At 25.1% G+C, this 14565-nt stretch overlaps 1 protein-coding gene across 3 annotated transcripts in view; it reads right to left on the reverse strand.

Moving 5' to 3' along the window:
• The window catches only part of LOC112594955 (protein furry), a 104961-nt gene extending 90589 nt beyond the window's left edge, over positions 1-14372 (reverse strand). Inside the window, exons 1-19 of one of the 3 annotated variants that reach the window (XM_025339995.1) lie at positions 14078-14357; positions 13869-14006; positions 13437-13803; positions 13095-13274; positions 12637-12844; positions 12422-12559; positions 12117-12351; positions 11859-12037; positions 11548-11772; positions 11311-11454; positions 10654-10882; positions 10277-10579; positions 10016-10195; positions 9730-9934; positions 9328-9666; positions 9108-9257; positions 8827-8990; positions 7091-7511; positions 5363-5547 (exon numbers count right to left, since the gene is read on the reverse strand). In XM_025339995.1, coding sequence (XP_025195780.1) covers positions 5363-5547; positions 7091-7511; positions 8827-8990; positions 9108-9257; positions 9328-9666; positions 9730-9934; positions 10016-10195; positions 10277-10579; positions 10654-10882; positions 11311-11454; positions 11548-11772; positions 11859-12037; positions 12117-12351; positions 12422-12559; positions 12637-12844; positions 13095-13274; positions 13437-13803; positions 13869-14006; positions 14078-14141 — 4054 coding nt within the window. In that variant the 5' untranslated portion in view covers positions 14142-14357. Of the gene's footprint in view, positions 1-5362; positions 5548-7090; positions 7512-8826; positions 8991-9107; positions 9258-9327; positions 9667-9729; positions 9935-10015; positions 10196-10276; positions 10580-10653; positions 10883-11310; positions 11455-11547; positions 11773-11858; positions 12038-12116; positions 12352-12421; positions 12560-12636; positions 12845-13094; positions 13275-13436; positions 13804-13868; positions 14007-14077 lie in introns of all 3 variants that reach the window. The other 2 variants (XM_025339994.1, XM_025339996.1) reach the window with 2 other exon arrangements.
• Between the last annotated feature and the right edge of the window lie 193 nt (positions 14373-14565).

Genomic DNA, 14565 nt, shown 5'->3' on the forward strand with positions numbered 1-14565 from the left:
ATTAAAATAAATGAAAAAAATATCCACTACATATAATATATCTTATGATTATAGACTATGATTCTAAAATATATATTTATACGTTAAAGTATTTAAAATTTTATCCAGGCCTTTTAACCAAGCTATTAAAGTATTTATACTGATGGTAATAGTCCTTAACAATAGTTTAATAAAAATATAAATTATATGTAATGTTTGATCTTGTGTTTATCACACTTGATTAGACCATTTTTACATATCATAAATGTTAATAAATTAATATTAATTACTAATATTTTAAAATCCCACCTAGTCTCTTTATTATCAAGACATTAATTATGAAGTTACTAAGAAAATTATAAATTTATTCCTATAATTTGTGAATAGTATAGGTATCATTTGATCTACACGACTACACCATACCGTGCGAATATGCGACGCTCACAATCACCAACACCATAACTTCCCGGTACATTTAAACACGAATTCAAAGGATTAATCCTCGGTGAGTAATGGTGAAGCTACATAGGTTCTTTATATAAAAATAATATCCAGTTTTTCTAACATCATGATCGTTATTTACGAATATAAATTATAATTTTGTATACATAACTAAACTGTATCATTAATAATTGTCAGTAGATTATATATGATTTAATAGATTGCAAACGCAAATCGATCGTATTTACAATAAAGTCTCACAATTAAAAATAAATTAATACATATCAAGTGACAAATGCACGCTTTTAACAACTCCAATGTTTAATCAATGAAAATGTATAGGCTTAAGTAACGGTCCTGAGTCCTCTATAGAAATTGTGTTTGTCACCCGTCGAGCAAACTAATTATACCTAATATATATAAAAAGTTATACATTTTACGATTTTAATTTACTTTTTATTCAAATACACCTAATTATTATTTTGTATATCGTCATTCAATTATTTAATAAAATGTAACTTTTCAAAACTATAAGTATGTATATACATATATACAATAGGCAATTCATCAATTAAATCGATGATTGCAAAAACGAGTCACATTTGTGTAAAACGTCATGAGTCAGAAAACTTTGAAAGTCAATAATAAAAAAACATCGTATTATTTATATACACAAATTATGTATAATCAGTGCAAAATATATTTCTACGAGTATTCATTTTTAAATAAGAATTCTTTCAGAATTATTTAAATTATACACTTTTTATCAATTATCCAAAAGTTTTAAAAATTTGACTCATGTCGTTTCTGCAATCATCGATTCAATTATACTTATCCACATTTGTATTACTTGTAATTCACCCTATACAGTACTTAAATATATTAAAATACAATCCGTAGCTGGTAAAGGGGTCAGGGCCAGGATTTTTCCCCTTTCTCGAAATTTTTTGAACGATTTTCGTAGCTTGTTTATTTGAAAAATGATAATGATGGCACAATTTGTAAATACTGTCTAATATTTGGTCAAAAATTTGAAGGCGAAAACAATCACTAAAAACTTTCCATTTTAATAGTCAACATTTTTAATAATTGGAACATGCAATTGAAGTATTCAATGAATATTCTAAAAAAGATATTCGTAATGTCTTGTGATATGACAATTTTATAGCTGCCATTCGAAAAACTATCAAAATATTGCACAAATGTTAGACTCATCGCGCTACACAAATAAGTATAGATCGAAGAAGATTAATAGCGATAACTGAAATTATAATCTCATTCATCCAACAAGAAATGGCTTTTTGTGATACTAATGATTCCGGACCACTTATAATAAAAAATGTCTAACATAATGATGGCAATTTGCGTGCTTAATTGTCGATACATATTTAATATAATGATAAAAACTTAATTGGCTATCTAAAGAATAAAAGATTAAATACTTTTTATTAAAGTTTTCTGATCCAGAATAATTTTATTGAATTTAATGAAAAAATTAAACAGGAAAAATAGTTGAAAAAAAAACAAATTTAAATGTTTTTCAGAGTTAATTAATGTTACGACAGATATATCTTACTTTGAATCAGTTTTCATTAAATATATTATATTCGGTATTTGGATTAAAATATAAACTATATAGAGGTCAAAAAAAGATAATACATAAGTAATGAAAGAAAATTTTTAACAATTTGAACTAGTATAGCAGACTAAAATTAAACAACAGTAATTTTAAAACTTTAAAAAGATTTAGTGTTAATCAAGGGTGAGTTCAGGAAAGGGGCACAGGGGCACGTACCCCTGTCAATTTTTTATCAAAATTTTTTTTTATGTAACTACAAGTATCACATAAATGAAAAATACAGTAAATAAGAATAAAACTGTCTACTGTTTTAATCATTGTTTGCATTTAAACTAATAAAATAGGGGTTACAGCTGCTTTAGTGTCTTATCGATACTTATATAAAACTAGAGATCGGATTTATATTCTCTTAAAATCCTCAAAATATGATATTTCTTTGTCATTTAAATAGACGATATATTCTCCTAATATTATTTTAAAATACTAGATAATATGATGTTTTATATCCTTAAAAATGCAAAATATTCTTTCAATATTTGAAAAAAAAATAAAAAGTTTTTAACATGTTTGTAAGTAATAATAATATGATAGAAAGACAACATGTAAGCAATAATATATAGCACTCAAATACCAATACTCACTGCAACGGACGACTGGATAGTCGTAACAGCTAACGAATTAGTCGATGTACTATTGTCATCGAAAAGAAATATTTGGTGATTAATTTTTATTAGAACCGAGGATATAAAAATAACTCGCATTAGTGAATATTGTATTAATTGATCAATATAATTGATAATTACCGATAATGTGAAACATATTCATTATGCGCCAATATTATAAAAATATTCTTAAATATTCATTAGAGTCTAACGTGTTGAATACTCTTCAACCCCTAAAATATGCTTTTTATGCAAGATAAATGTTTTCATATAAACTCTATGTTTCATGAATTGTAATGATATCTTACTCCCATTTAATCGCATACACTAGAAATAAATACGATAGTATTGAAGCACAACGCGGAGAGTTCAATTTATGGAAATAATTTCGGAAAAATAATTCAGAAAAAGTTAATTCTTCAATGGGAGCTTTTAAATATGCATCCATGTTCCATAACATTAAATGCCTTTTAACAATTCTTAATGTTATATCTATCACAACAGCAAGTGCTATGAAAGGTCATTCAGTCTTTTAAAAAGAATCAAAACTTACCTACAATCGACAATAAGCCAGAAAAGACTTTACAGCTTAGCAATGTTACATATAAATAAAGATATTCAAATAAAACTAAAAAAAGTAGGTAGATACTAGACGTGTTTGCTAAAAAACATAAACAAAGACTTATAAAGCTATTAAGTATGAAAATCTATAAACATATTTTTTCTTAATGATAACTATATGTATATAATAACTTACTTAGGTATAAATTATTATTTTGGTATGTAATTTTATGTAACCAACAAAATATTTAATATATTACCAAATAACGTTTAAAAATTATAATATGTATTATTAATTATACAATTTATATGTGCCCCTTATCAAAATATCCAAGATCCCACCTGGTGTTAATAATCAATACATGTTAGGACAAGGGTATGATGGAGTAGAATCTACGTAGATATAAATAGAAATTTCAAAGGCTTACAGTTTGTGATACTTGAAACTTGCACGGCATTCTACGTTCATTACTTAAATTTGGCCCTAACTCATTCTTCAAATATTCATCACATTCATAATTATATCGAAAATTGGTTAAAAGTTTTATTAAAATACTGAACAGACTGAGTTGTTAAAAATAAGATTAAGGAATTTATTCATGGAATAAAATGTACTAAATTAACATCTATGAGTGAAACTTGACGGGTCGAAAATCACGAAGAAATATACGATTTTAAAATATGTGTAAACATACTATCGAAACTTTAAAAGAACTTCTGTTAATTTAAGATATTGAAACATTATATCAATAGCATTTAATCTATATCAAAGAATAACAACCTAACCGAAAAAATATTCTTAAGTTTCAATATTAATTATTAGTTACAGATTTTATTTTGTATTCCGACTTTATAGATATCTACCTATTGTTCACTATCTATAGAAATACGTAAAATTATAGAATAGAAAATGGATCACACATTTTCAAAATGATCGTCCAAGAACGACTGTTAAAATATTAAGTAATTGTAATTTTGATTTGTTTCTATGTGTATAGTTTTTAATAAGTCTTAGCTACATTACCAATTTTAACTACAACCCTTGAAAAAAATATTGTTAATGCTCAAATGAGTAAAAAAAAATTTGCTAAATGCTTTTAGAGAGTACCGATTCATTAAGTATTCATAAGGGTATCAAAGTAGATCCTGAAAATGTCCTAAATTAATTTACTCTTCAAAAGCATAGATCTATTTTACTAATATAGGTAATACTAACATACCTAAAATAGCCAATAATTGTATGTGTTTAAGTTATAAATTATTTTGTAAATTAAATATTAAAACGATTTGAAATTAATAATTTTTTTTTTTTACATTTTTCATTGATGATAATAGTTGCATATGTATATAAATAATAAATTATGATATAAATAACATTAAAATTTGAAACATAATTGAGAATTCTTTATTTTGAACATAAAAACGATAGGTAAGTGTCCATGAATACTTAAATTTGTTTCCATTTACGGCCTTAATTAAAATTAATATGTTTAATTGTACAATTCATTTATTATTCTGTAGATAATATAAATAGAGAAAGCTTTGTATACATTCGCAAATTGATTATTGAATGAAATTGACAGCAGTATTATGCGCGCTATAGTAGTAAATTGATTGAGGGCGGTTATTTCCTTGTCCACCAAATCAATATACACAAAACAATTTAATATAATATTAAATACAAATAATACTACTATTACTACTAATAATAAATAATAATACTCTTATAAAAATTTAGAATAAATAATTATTCTACTATTTTCTTAATGTAAACTTATTATGGATTCTTTAATTATATATGGTACGTTTTATTGGAAAAGTCTTTTTTTATGCATATAAATAATATATTTTGTACCCATATATTTATAACCTATAAATCTAAATCTAAATTAAATTCCATTCACTCGTTCTATTACGGATTTAAAAAAAAAACTTTTGATCATTCGTCTTTGTTTATTTTTCCTAGTGGACTATTATATTTATTAATTATCATCAACCAAAGTCGTATAAATTAAAATTTTGAACCTTAGCGTCATCAACATTAAACTGTGAATGCCAAGTGTTATAAGCAATTATACTAATCGAGTTACTAATTTTAAGCTTTTTAAATATTCATTCATATAATATAAAAAGTACTCACGTGCAGTAACTGGAGATTCGGATGGTAAAATTGGTGGTAAAAGTTCAACACATCCAGATCCAAAAAACCTCTTATCTAATACTTGTAATAATTGTAAAGCAGTATCTCGTACAGAAGATCGAGGACAACCGGTATTCATGAGTGTAACATTAATAATTGCTGTATAATGATCACATGGATATTCCCTAAAAAAAATATTGATCATTTTCCAAAAATATGAGTTATATTATAAGCATTATGCATGTATATATAATTTTTTTTATCTATAACAATACTTTTAACTTATATTTGAACTCTGCTTATAGTCTATAAGCAATAGCCCTGTAACCTAAAAATGAACACTTAGGTTGGTTGTAACTTATATACCCAAATCAATAATGCAATTCTTCAATATAAATTACTTAGCAAAAGTTGTATAGTTTATATTTTTTTAAACACTTAATTTATTAATTTTAAATTATAAGTTAGGAATACATAGCAAAAATAAGAGCAACTGGATCATTTAAAACTTAATGAAAAGATACAAAAAAATTAAATAATTATGCTGAAGTAAAGAAATATATTCTTAGTCCACTTTGACAGTTTCTTCACATGTTGTAGAATACATGATATTATTTAATATTAATACTTGTTATTACTACTTTACAGTGAATTTATTTGTTACATAGTTTATTTTAATTAGGTATATTACAAAAATTTTCATAATTGAAAACAATTTTATTGTTAACTATAATTTAAAACTAAATTGCAGTTTGCTCGTACATGGAAAGTTCTTCATAAAATCAACTATACAAATAAAAACCATGAAATATATTTTTTTGTAAATTTATAATTTATTAAACTATATGAAATAGATATATATTCAATATTCAATTTATTAAATCCAGAAACTCAATTTTTTTTTTTTTTTACAATTAAAAAAACCTTTTGTCTTATGATATTTTATACATCGATCATGAGAGATTTGGCAGACCTCAAATATATGAAATTATATCAAGTATATCAATACTAAAAGAATAATTTAACTTTACCTTCTTTTTACCAGTTTACCTTTAAGTTTAAAATTAGATAATTTCACTTTAATATTAAAACTATCAAAGTTAAATAAAAAATTTTGAACTGCTGTTTCATACACTTCAAAACAGGGATAACACAAATGAATAAAGCATACTTAATGATGAAGTACACATTAAACCTATACAGAATCTTATTTTTATTATATTTATTATTATATTAATATTTAGTTAAAAAAAAAAAATAATAACAATAAAAAAGATAATGCTTGTTTAAGATTTTGTAAGGCATACATTAAGCATAAATATCAACATATCAATATTTTTTTAGTTTTAAACCTTGATTAATATATCTACAGGAAACATATTATTATCAAACCTAATTATTACAATACCTAATAAACTGTATAATTGTCACAAGAGTAATTTAGAAATTTTTATGCTTCAATAATTATTATTTTTAGATGGTGGAACAAATATACCTGATATAATATATCCCACACGCCAAAGTTTAATACTAAGTGTCAACAGCATAAATGTATTAAAAATAATGTGTATACCTTATTACATAGACATATAGATAATAATAAAAAGAACAATTGTTTTTGGCAATATAAAACATATTAAAAATACGAGTAATACCTACTTTCGTCAATAACTAACATTTGTATACTTTTATTTGTTTTGAGAATGTTAATACTATAATTTAACTTACCTTGTGCTAAATATTACTCCAAGTGCATGAAAACATGCATCTGCTACAGGTGGCACAGCTGTATAACACCTATCTACAACCCAATCTAAAAGTGCTCCCATATCTGGATTACAATCTAACAGCAAAACAACTGTTTCTAAGGCTAATTGATGAACTCGTTTATCAGGATGTGCTAGTAACACATCTATCCAAGTATATAAAGATCCATCAGGTTCAGCCAAAGTATGATTGAAACATGGTCCACATGTAAGGACTGCACAAGCTGCTTGCAAAGATGCCATTTGCAAATCATCTTTAATTAAATCTATGGTCAGCAAACTAGTTGAAATAGCAGATGATGCCCAATGTTCGGCCCAATTACAAAATAGAGTAAATAAATTTTGGCGCAATTCTCGTTTTAACAATGTACGGTATGTTTCAACTAAAAAAAAAAAAACTTTTTATAATAAATTTGGCTTGCAAGTAAAATTAAAAAATATTAAATTTTAAAATATAATGAACAAAACAGTTTACTAAAAAAATACACATTCTACAAAATTTAAAAAGACTATTTTTTTGTTTTAATATAAAAATACAAAAGTTTTTGCTAATTTAATTAAATGAGCTGATTTTAATAATATTTTGTCTTTTGAATCCTTATTATTATGAACAAATTAACAAATGTTTTTAAAGTTATAAAGTGATTAAAGTATAGCATCATTATGCAAATGTCTTTAATTATCTGTCGATGGTTTACTGAACAAATAAATATTAAAAACAAATAACTGTAATTTATAAAGCAATTAATTATTTAGTATTTTTACTTCTGAATAAAATATATAAGCAAAAAAATAATTAATTATAAACAATAGTAGGTACTCAGAACTTTAATTTATTAGTTCCCGTATAAATTCACAAATTATATTATTTATTTTAAAAAAAGATTATTTATAATTTGAAATAGAATGTTGATGGCTTATTCATTTTTTTTCTTCAATCATAACAATGCTCTCTAAGCTGAAAACTCATTTCATGCCTCTTTGATTAAGAATATAATATAATTTAAATTTTAAATTTTTACTATTTAGTTATTTTTAATTATAAATGCATTTTCTGGTTTCTTGATACATATATATTTTTTTTAAATATTCTCTTTATTTTTTTCTAACTAAGAATAATTTTTTTTATTTTTTAAATTGTAACACATTCTTCTAAAATTTTAAATTTTAAAAAACAATTTAAAATTTTTAAAAATAATTATATTACTATTAAGTACTAAAGGTTTTTTTTTACAGATATGCCGATGTAAATACTTATTTAATTTATATAATTGTATTAAATAAATCCAATACACATGATTAAATTAACATAAATGTTTGCTCAGCTTAATCTAAATAATTTTTCAACGCATATTTTAAATTATTATAATATCAATGAATATTTTTATATTATTTTTTAATGTAATTTATTATAATTTTTAGAACATTAAAACATTTTTTTTCTGAGGTTTTTTGAAGTTATTAATACTCTATTTCTATTTATTATATTCATATATTCATAAAATACACATAACTTATAAGTACTATTTATTTATTATTTAATACTTGACTCTGAGTTATTTTAATAAGTGTTATAATTATGTCGGTATTTAATATTTCTTACTTTATAAATTATAAATTTAAAATAAATAATAGGTAACATAAAAACTAAAATATGATCTTTATATTTTTAACAAACTAATGAAACTGTATACTTACGTTCAAAACTTTTTATCATCTTCATAACAAATCTACAAAAATACAGTTTTATTTCTCTAAGACTATCTTTTTCTGATTCCAATTCTAAACAGATTCTAGCTCCATCAACATATTCTTCAATTGTTGGGTGTAGTGAATATGTATCTCTATCTAGAACAAATGAACTGGAAAAAAAACAATGGATATAATAAAGATTTAATATAGAAATTATAAAAAGAATATATTATAGGTATATTTTTTCAACAACTTTATTGATGTGCCGAATATTATACAATATTTACCTGCAACCAAATGTTCCATATCCTGCAATAAGTTCAAAAACCTTAACTAACTGTAAACGCAATGCGTCTCTTCGTCTACGTCGTCTCATATTTTCCTGTTTTCTATCCACAGCTTCTTTTATAAAAGAAATTAATTCTTCCATAAGATCTCTATTTAGTAAAAAAATATACATATTAACTTTAAAGATCCAATTAACTCTATTATTTATTTTTATTTTACTTTAATGCTTCAGGATTTATTGTTCCCATTGCATAAATAGCAGCATCTCTAACATCAGCTACTTCACATCTTAATAATGGTGCAATTAATTTATACAATGCTGTTGGTGTAACACTTTTGCTATCATTTCGTTCGCCAGTAGCTAAACTATCTGGTGAAGAACTTAAGCTTAAATCAGGCGAAGCACATCGTATAACTGGATTTGGAGCAAGAGGTACAACTCGCATAGCAAACATTGTATAATATCTCCAAAGAGTCAAGTAATGATCACGTTCTGTTAAAGGTTTCCTTGGTGGAGCTGAGCTCCTTAGTAATGAAGCTCTATTATCACTAACTGGTCTATAGAAATAAAATAATTATAGAGTAGTACAACAATATCAATAGTAATATAAACTAACTTACGTGGGGTCAATTACTGTGAAAAGACTATGAACTCTAGAAAATACTAATAGCCAAGCCTGAGCAATAACAGAAGAACATTGCTTTATGAGAACATTTGGAGACAAAATACCAAAAAGTATTGTTCCCCAAGGATCACTATTTCCAGTTCCACCCAATAAGCTTAACGATGAAGCAGTTTTAGAAGAATTAATATCGTCTTGAATTCCTTAAACATTTTATACTTAAATATTCACTAAATGTTCAATAAAAATTATGAATTTGAAAAAATTATAAAATATTAATTTACCTGCTGTCCATATTGGAGCGTTACGATCAACAATCCATTGCAAATCAATTGAATTTGCTGCAGAAGCAGTCATTGCTGCTAATTTTTCTGCTGAAGGCAACATAGGAAGACATCTTTCAATTAACTGAGGACAAGCCTTATCAATAACATCAATAACTGGTAGTATGTCTTTTGTATTATCTAAACCAAGAAAATATTGACAATCATTAAAATATTTTTTAATTTTTATAGTTACTATGAAATATTTATAAAAATGCAAACCTAATATTTTCATTAGACATTTTACTTCACGTAGTATATGTGCTGATAAACGGCGGGGACTAGGTCGACAATTACATAGCATTACTAAAGCTAAGGCTTCTGCTTGAGAAAAATCAACTTTTTTAAATTTTTGCTGGTTATTAGTTAAATCAACTTTTTTATTTTTTTCTGTTTGATTTTTTATCAATCCCGGTGTAATACTATTTTTCCAGCAAGTTAATAGTTGTAATAACATTCGCAAACCATTGTCAATTAATTGTGGAAATGTGTCTTGCACGTCACGAGCCAAAAATTGAGTAAAACCTAAATGTAAATTGTAGACATTCAATATAATTGAAAAATGAATACATACATTAACCACTATACTATATGCTTACTAGTAATTACTTCATGACGCCATTCTGGGAAATCAATAATTAAAGTTTGAAGACTCTGATATGCTAAAGCACGAAGTTCTTCATCCATATGTACAGTTAAGCGAGACAACATATCTACTAATTCAGCACCAGTCATAGTCTCAGGTATTAAACGTGGAACAGCCGCAACACATGTTCGAAATAGATCAATACGTGGCTTTCTTTCACCAGTTATCATCTCATCAGGTTCCTAATAAAAAAAAAAACTATCAATTAATCTATTAAGTTTATAACTATCAAAATTGTAATACATATAATACATACAGAAGTACAAAAAAAATACATAACCCATAAAACTGATTGAAAGAGTTCAATGCAGAAACCAAAAGGTCCTAAATTTTGATAACTATACAGTAAACTATTTTTATCATGAATAAGTAATGAAATTTTATGCCTAATATTAGTGATTTATACTTATCGTTAAAAATTTCAAATTAAAGCAAACTATTCAATATTGTATATTTGTATCTATACAATATGAAATATGATTTAAGAAATTGATTTTTTATTATGTCTTTACATAAAAATTGAAAATAAATCCCTTATTTTAATTATTTTATGGATAGAAAATTAATATCTAAATATTCTAAATCTATAAAAATTCAAATTCAAAAATACTTTATTCATATTTTGTGTACTAGTCATCATCAAAGGTCTGCCATAATGGGTATCCAATGCTCTTAAAATTTCAACAAACACTCGACGCACATTTGGAAAGTAAGAATGAATACCAATATTTCTTGCAGTATCCTCAGTTAGCATCTAAATTTATTATTTAAATTAAACATTATATAATATCATTAATATTGATTGATGATAGAACTATAATATAATATAATGATGTAATTAACAAACCTTATTCAAAAAAGTTTTTTTCACCCGGAGTGTACTACCAGATGGCAATACTCCAGATGTACCTGGCATTGGTGGTTCACCTTCTTTTTGTTCAAGACTATCTGCTACAACAAGAAAAGCTCTGAGACCAATACTCATTCGTTCTGGTGTAAGTATTAATTTGATTGGCCGTCCTACACTTAGCAAATCATACACTATTTCACGCATAGCAAAGTCTAATCGCTCCTAAAATAATAATATACAGAAATAAATGTATAAATGTAATAAGTTATTCAAAATGTTAAAATAGCAAAAATAATTATTAAATTTACCTGAGCAATAAATTGAATAATTTTAACAAATATATTTAAAGGTGTATCACGTGGTACAACAGCTTTTGATCCTTTAGGGAATAAAGAATGTACAATACTTTGTAAGCGAGACTGAGTAGCAGAGTTACTTTCACATTTTATTCTCACCATGTATACCCATAGCAAACGATAAAGGGCTTCTATAAATAAAATATCAGAATATGTTTGAATTAATAATAAAATAAAATAATTTGCAACTGATTTTTAAATTTAAAATACCTAAAGCAACTCTTGACATATTTGTATCTCTATTCTTTAAATTTGATAAACACATTGCCAAAAAATAATGCCAATTTTGTAGGAAAAAAATTTTTTGGCTAACACATAGCAAGCAAGTTACTAATGGAAACAATGAAAGTCTATGTTTTGATTTGGTACACATATCTAAAGTTGTTGAATAAAGTGATTCCACAAAATTTTTCAAACAAGGAACATTCACTTCATTTTTAACAATCTAAAATAAGAAAAATATTTAATTACATTAGCTTACAAAAAAAAAAATGGAATATTTAAATAAACCTTACACCAGCCATAGGTAATAAAATTTCAACAAATAATCCTGCCATTGAATGCTTAATATCTTTATCTTTGACTTCAAGAAAATACTGAGCACACTCTTGCATAAATTGAAATGAAGCCTCAAAATCCTCAATAGGAACCATCTGTTAATAAAAATATTAAAAATATAAATACCTTAAGCTTTAAAATAAAAAAGCATATTTATAGAGAATTTAGGTACTTTAATTCTAAAAAATTTCATTCCCATTAACAATGAAATAATAGCTTGTATGACATGTGGTGATGGTTCTTTAGCTCTAAGTTCCTTTAATTCAGCCATAAATCGTTTTCTGACAGACAAAAACCTAGATTGAGCCAAAACTCCTAAAACTTCTGCATATAAATCAGCCACCATGTGTATATTTGGTGCATTGGGACAGTTTTGTGCCCTAGAAATCAATTACAATACTTCATTAATACACATTTAGAATAAATTTGAATAATATTTTTTGATCTAACAGACCTATTGTTAGTTGTTACCCGCATTCAATTTTATACTAGTTATATTTAAATACTTTAAAAATACTACATAAAAAAAATCATTGAATATAAATTTGTTATTATTTTTATTTTTTGGTGTTTAAAGCTTATATTAATGTCTTAGTAGATCTATGTATATTAAAAATATAATTTACATACCCTTCACGATATTTAAAATGTTTAAAGCATAAATTCTCAATATAAGTGACTAAATCTTCATGTCCTGGATGAAATGGTAACTGTTTTAATACTTCTATCAATGCTAAACAAAATATAAATTCGACTGCCAGATCTTTTCGCTCTCCCATTATTTCTACTTCTTTAGTATCAATAATATCACTAAAAAATATATATATTAAGTAGAGCATATTTAAAATAATATAATATACATTAAATTTCTAAAGTATATACATGAATGCATATCACATGATATGTACAATACATATAGGTGTAAAATTAAGTTATATAGTTTAATTAATTCAAAATTAACATTCATCTTACTTTTTGCCTTTAAGTTCAATCTTCTTAGAATCTGTAGCATTGATATCTAGTATACCAATTTGTCGATCATACCAAGCAAAAAGAGCTTTCAGTATTGAAGGCAAACAATGTTCAGCAACTGAACCAAATGCAATCAATAACTGATCAAATTGTGCATCTTCACCACGTTGCAAAATCTTCATCAATGGTTTTTCTGGTTCAATCATTACCTCCTCCATTTTTCGTTCAGCCTGTACTGTAAAGTCTGCAAATAATGTACGCATAACATACTCTCCTGGCTTGATGTCTGTGTCTACATTTGGAAATGGTGAACGTTCTTTGTGTGCTCCCCATGGTAAAACTGTTATTACACTTTGTCGTTGACTTTCTGCAAAATACATTTAATATTATAAGACAAAAATCATAAAAATAACAATAAATAAGACACTTTACCAGGGGTAATGGTTAGTGAAGAATCAGTAATAGTGTTAGAATTTGATTGGGTGGTTTGAAAAGGATCAAGCTTAGGTGTAGATGTCCCAGAATCAATTTCACTTTGAAATTCAACATTACCAAGTATGACTGTTTGATCTTTAAAGTAATAATTAACATGATTAAAACTCAATGATATTTTACACAATTAACATAAAAATTATTTATACCGCGAATAATTTGTTCTCGATTGTTTGTATCGATAATGATATCCGTATTCTGTTCCTCCATCATAAATATAATAATATGGTAAGGAATTCGATTAATTAAATAATATTCAGATCATTTCTAAGATTCTATCAATATGTTTTTTCTATCTGATCATTTATAATCAACATTCAACTGTAAAATATTCTTTTCATTTAAAACAAGTCAATGAAAAAATAAATAATGTGTAAATCATTTCAATTGATGATATTCCACATAACTATTAATTTAATCCATGAACAATTTTCTCTATAGAATAGAACTATCCAACTACGAACAATTGGACAATGGACAGTAAATAACTAAAAAGAATTGTGATCATTTTGTAATTATTTGTATTTTTATTTTTTATTATTCACCAGATGCTTATCTCTTATCACTTAACTATTATCACAGAATATTCTATGCTATTATTTATTTATTTATTTATTTATTATCAATTTATTGATAT

This window comes from Melanaphis sacchari, unplaced genomic scaffold (genome assembly GCF_002803265.2).
Source record: "Melanaphis sacchari strain LSU unplaced genomic scaffold, SCAv2.0 Contig24_pilon_pilon, whole genome shotgun sequence".
In the NCBI taxonomy this organism is placed as follows: domain Eukaryota; kingdom Metazoa; phylum Arthropoda; class Insecta; order Hemiptera; family Aphididae; genus Melanaphis; species Melanaphis sacchari.